The sequence below is a fragment of the Vitis vinifera genome, chromosome 9 (assembly GCF_030704535.1).
Source record: "Vitis vinifera cultivar Pinot Noir 40024 chromosome 9, ASM3070453v1".
Taxonomy (NCBI): domain Eukaryota; kingdom Viridiplantae; phylum Streptophyta; class Magnoliopsida; order Vitales; family Vitaceae; genus Vitis; species Vitis vinifera.
The window spans coordinates 24,157,802-24,163,152 of NC_081813.1; the positions used below are offsets into that span (position 1 = coordinate 24,157,802).

Genomic DNA, 5,351 nt, shown 5'->3' on the forward strand with positions numbered 1-5,351 from the left:
ACATTTAAAAATGGTGATTCCATGAAGGCCTCCAACTTATGTAATTCTCTTAAAATACGTCGGGAAATAGCAAGTGATTTAGTTTTACATGAGGAAAACAGAGAAAAGCAAGGGTTCATTACACTTAGTTGGTGGTCAAATGATTTCCGAAAAAATCAAAATCCAAATATACTAAAAAATTTGCAAGGATACGAAGAATGTGAGGATTCCTCACATTCTACGTACCCTTCCCATTTTCCACTTCTTTGAACTTTTCAAAAAAAAATTGGGACTTCATATGACTTGGATATTATTTAAATAGGTTCATTACACTTAGGAGGCAGTCAAATGAATTCTAAAAAAATCAAAATCCAAAAATACTTAACAAGGGTACGAAGAATGTGAGGAATCCTCACATTCTTCGTACCCTCCCATTTTTCCAGTTCTTTGATACTTTTAAAATTTTTTGGACTTCATATGGCTTTGATATTGTTTGAATGAGTTCATTACACTCAAGGAGTGTTGAAATGATGCCCGGAAAAAATCATACTTCAAAAATACTAAAAAAAAAATAGGAAGGGTACAAAAAATGTGAGGAATCCTCACATTTTTCGTACTCTCCCATTTCTCCACTTCTTTGATACTTTTAAAATTTTTTGGGACTTCATATGGCTTAGATATTTTTTGAATGAGTTCATTACACTTAAGGGGTGTTGAAATGATGCCCGGAAAAATCATACTTCAAAAATACTAAAAAATTAAGAAGGGTACGAAGAATGTGAGGAATCCTCACATTCTTCGTACCCTCTCATTTTTCCTCTTCTTTGATACTTTTAAAATTTTTTGGGACTTCATATGATTTGGATGTTGTTTAAATAAGTTCATTACACTTAGGAGGTGTTCCAATGATGTCCAAAAAAATCAAAATCCGAAAATACTAAAAAAATTTCAAGGTTATTCCAATTCTCCACTTCTTTGAATTTTTTTAAAAAAAATTAGAGACTTCATATGACTTGAATATTGTTTAAATAGGTTAATTACACTTAGGGTGTGTTTAATGGATGAAAAAAATAATCATAATCCAAAAATACTATATAATTAGTATGGGGATAAGAATTTGAGGATTCTCTATTCTCTACTTTTTTAAACTTTTAAAAGTTTTTGAAAATTCAAAATGATACAAAAATTAGTGAGGAGTGTGAAATTTCATATTGTTACTAATTATATTTATTTTATGTATTTTCAATATTTTGAACCAATATTTTATGTAATTAAATGTAAATTATAATAATTATTTTATTAATACAATTTTCAATTGAGTACATAACTATCTTAATGTTTGAGCAATGTATACTTATTTAAATTTATTTTAATTTTTTTTCATTTTTTAATAGAAGTCTAATCTAGACTTGAAATTCATTGAAATTATTCAATTATTATTTTATTTTTTTACTTCTTAAACCAATTATATTGTTTTTTGCATTTTCAATATTCATCCAATTTTTTCCACAAATAATTTTAATTAAAAATTAAATAAATTAACTAACTCTCAATTTATAAATTTTGTTATAGATTTAATTTTTTACATTTAGTTTATTTTAATTTTTTTCCTTCCGCTCCTCGATTTATCACTTTATATTACAAAATAAAATAAATTTTAATTTCTTTTTGTAGAAAATTTGTATTTTTTAAAATTATTTAATATTTTTCAATTTTTATAAAACAATTCATCATATTATATAATTGGATGTTTAAAGAATTAAAACTTTTATGCTGTATTGAATTATTTTATTTTATTTTTTGACACAGAGTTGACCGGTTGATAACCACATAGCAATTTTTTTTTTTTTTTTTGTGACCGGTTGGTAACTCACATAGTAGGTTTTTTTTTTTTTATTCACAATCCTAACATGTGGCAAAATGTCATAGGAGGTATGGTACCGAAAAGCATATATGGCACCAAGCATGACCCTAAGTTATAACTAGCTCGGATGAATGTACGGGCGTGGTTAGGACTGCCGTCCAGGTACAGCGAGTGAGCGACAGCAGTGGAAATGGTATCGCATGGAGACAAGAAGCAGAGAACACGCGTCAGGCATAAATGACAGCAGACACCACCGCCTCATGTAGGCTGTGCGAGTAACGACACCAACAAGATACGACTAATTACGAGCGGTGTGGCTTCCATCATTTCAGGGCCCACACAACTACACGACTTACCTACACTCCAGCCAAGAGCGCATTGCCCATCGCCCATTGCCCATATGATCATCTTCTTCTATGGACGAGGACGTTGGGCAGGGAAAGCTGTACTCACCGGCACACGCAATACAAGTGGTGAAGAAGAGGAGCAGCCATAAGGGAGATGATGAGCAGGAGGAGGAAGAGAGCAACGGGAGGAGAATCAGGAGGAACGTGGGGGTGATCAAGGATAGGTTGTTGGAGAAGCTGAGTGCTGCTGCTGTCCCCACTGATGCCTTGGAGAACGCCCGCCACTTCTTGGAGACAGTGGTGAGGGATGTGAGGGTGGCAGCTCATGGTCTCACCATGGACGCCTTGACCCGGATTAAGTCTCACCTCTCTGATTTCCTTCCTTCTCTCTCCCCAGCTCTAGCTAAGAAGGTCTCTCTCTAGCTTCTCTCTTCCTAGCTGTTCAACTACATATATCTATGTACATATCTTGGAGTTGTATTTGCATGCGTAACAGTAGTAAATTAATGAACATACAGATGGTTGAAGATGCGGAGAAGGAAGCAGCAAAGCAGGAGGAGGGAGATGATGAGCAGCAAAACAAAGGGCAGCAGCAACAGGGAGGCAGTGGGAATAATAAGTCTGCGTCGTTTATGTCCCCAGCATCATCCTTGTTTGCTTCATTGGTTAAACCGCTGTCAAGGCTCTAAGCTATGTATATATGTAGTACAAGCACCACCACCTTCTCTCTTCCTTGCCTGCTTTCAACGTAGCTACATATATTTTGAATCCAATCTACATCCATCAGATGTTTCACATATATGCAAGCAACATGCAGTTTTGGTGCACCACTGTAATGAATCTTAGACCTCTAATAAAAAGGCGCTGGGCTAATTGGTATTTGTGATGCATTGGACGTCCTTGTTAGTTCCATCTTCAACATGGGGGATCAAGAGATTTTTGGTTTGCCTTCAAAACTTCCCTCATCACAATCCAAGCTAATGGTAAATTAGTAATACACCCTCTCCTACTCATCATTCCTGATAAGAATTGCTTCTCATTAAGGGCCTGTCTGACATGCGTTGATAAGATCATGATCAAGGACTTATTTCCATTTTTTTATTTTTTGGGGGGGAATAATTCTTCTTGTTAGAAATCAAATTTTATTCGAAAACTTTACACACACCCTTAAATCTTTTTGGTGTATGAAAGTATTAATTAAAGCCTTTTTTAACAATGCGGTACAATACTCAGATTTTTGGGGGATGAATATTCAACTTTCTCCTCTTCAAAAATGGAAATTAACATATCAAAAAAGCAAAAGGAAGGAAAAAAAAAACAAAAAAAGGCATTTTGGAGGGTTTTTATATATGTACATGAATGAAAGATGAAACAACATAGGTCCAATTCATGGACCATCATCACCATCTCCAATCAGGTTGCAAATATCAGAACACTCCACCAAACTGCACAACACACAGACAAGGAAAAACTACCATCAATATATCACAAATCCAAATGCAATTTTAGTTGTAACTAATCAAGGCAATTTGCCACAAAATCAAATGCCCTCCACTTATTCTTCTAGTAATTCTAATTTGTGAATGATACTCAAACATGCACACCCTCATGACAATGGAATTAAAGAAGAGTTTAGAAGTGGTAAGTTTTTGACAAATTTTTTATGAAATGTTATAAATAATAATTGAAAGTTTGAAAGCTTTTATAATACCAATAAATGTGCGATATCTTTATAGAGAAAAGATTAAAAAGAATTTAAATTCTCAAATAGAATTTGGTTCAAAATCTAGTACTCCAGTCAAATGAATGAAGTTAGGTTGATTGATGGAGTTGTCTGTGTTACAGAAACAGAGCAACAACTATAAGGATGATGCAATGTTAATTTAAAAGAAGGCTAAAACATACCAATATTGACGGCTTCGAAACCCCTGCTTAAATACGACTAGAGGCCTGTAAACAAAGACAGAAAACCCAAAATTAGGTTACTAATTATCCCTTTGAGGGTGATACATCAACTATGAGTTCCAATTCATATGAATTCAACATTTCATAATGCCATTAACAATATTAAAGAAAACAAAAATACTGGTAAAAGGCAATAATCCTATTCGCCTGCTACTCCATATCCACAAGATGAAATGGTTGAAGATAAGATAAATATATATATAGAACACCTGCGGATGTTGAGAGGGCCTTCACCAGGGGAGCCGTCCCCGCCGCGGATGCAGGTGGTAACGCACTTGATGGTGCAGGACTCGGCTTTTCTGGACTTGGGGCGCTGGATTCTGGCCTTCTTGCAGTCCTGCACAGATGGGCACTCCCCCGACAGCGTCTGTGGGATGTTGGACAGTGTCTCCGGCGCCTCTATTGCCCCTGACCTCCATGCCCATGCCGTTGAAAACATCATTGCAGCTGCAACCAACCCGGCTGCTGCTGCTGCTGGCCGCCCGTACCACCTCCTACCAATATGCTCCCCATTCCCATTATTCACCACACCAACTACTGCTGATGCCACATATATGGAGTTGGAGCTGGGTCGTTTCTTCTTCAACATCAAAACACTTGAAATTCCTCCGCCATATCTTAGCATTAGCATTCTTCTTCTTCTTCTTCTTCTTCTTCTTCTTCTAGCCTTGTCTTCTTCTGATGATGATGATGATGTATATGTCTCTCATTACCCGTCCCCTTTTCTTCTTCTTTCTGTTTCCAAAAGAGATACAATACACACCCAAGAGTGGAAGAGGCGAATAGCCCTCCTTATCTCTTCAGCTTTAGAGCTCATCCACGTGTAAACACGAGACAGACTTAGGCCCTGGGTGGTGAGAGTTGCATTACAAACAAACAACTGCAATTAAGCTGAACTGGGCCTTTGGGCTGACCTTCAGCTTAATAATCATTAAAAAAAAAAAAAAAAAGGTCAAAATTCTAAATTACCACAGATTTCTCAAATTTGGTATTTAGAATTTTGCAAAAGCTTGAAAGTGAGATTTTAGTCAATGTTGCTGTGGTTTTCTTCTATCAAAATTCTTTGGTTACAGTCTTCTCCTTTCACTTGGCTACTGCAGTAAACAAAATTTCACAACTGAGTTTCTAAGCAAGTATGGAAAGGCATCATCCGCCTGTAATCGTATTTTTCCTATGGCCACATTTGTTTGTGAATT

The 5,351-nt window shown here is 35.8% G+C and overlaps 2 protein-coding genes across 2 annotated transcripts; one reads left to right on the forward strand and one right to left on the reverse strand.

Moving 5' to 3' along the window:
* The first annotated feature begins 2,112 nt into the window (after positions 1-2,112).
* On the forward strand, positions 2,113-3,020 carry LOC100261598 (uncharacterized). Its single transcript, XM_002274076.4, has 2 exons — positions 2,113-2,601; positions 2,709-3,020. Exons 1-2 carry the CDS (start codon positions 2,260-2,262, stop codon positions 2,877-2,879), a joined length of 513 nt encoding a protein of 170 aa, XP_002274112.1. The 5' UTR covers positions 2,113-2,259; the 3' UTR covers positions 2,880-3,020.
* Positions 3,021-3,424: 404 nt separating this feature from the next.
* On the reverse strand, positions 3,425-4,961 carry LOC100256402 (uncharacterized). Its single transcript, XM_002270477.4, has 3 exons — positions 4,365-4,961; positions 4,096-4,140; positions 3,425-3,635 (listed from the first exon to the last, which is right to left on the reverse strand). The coding sequence occupies exons 1-3, from the start codon at positions 4,784-4,786 to the stop codon at positions 3,578-3,580; spliced, it is 525 nt and encodes a 174-aa protein (XP_002270513.2). The 5' UTR covers positions 4,787-4,961; the 3' UTR covers positions 3,425-3,577.
* Positions 4,962-5,351: the final 390 nt, after the last annotated feature.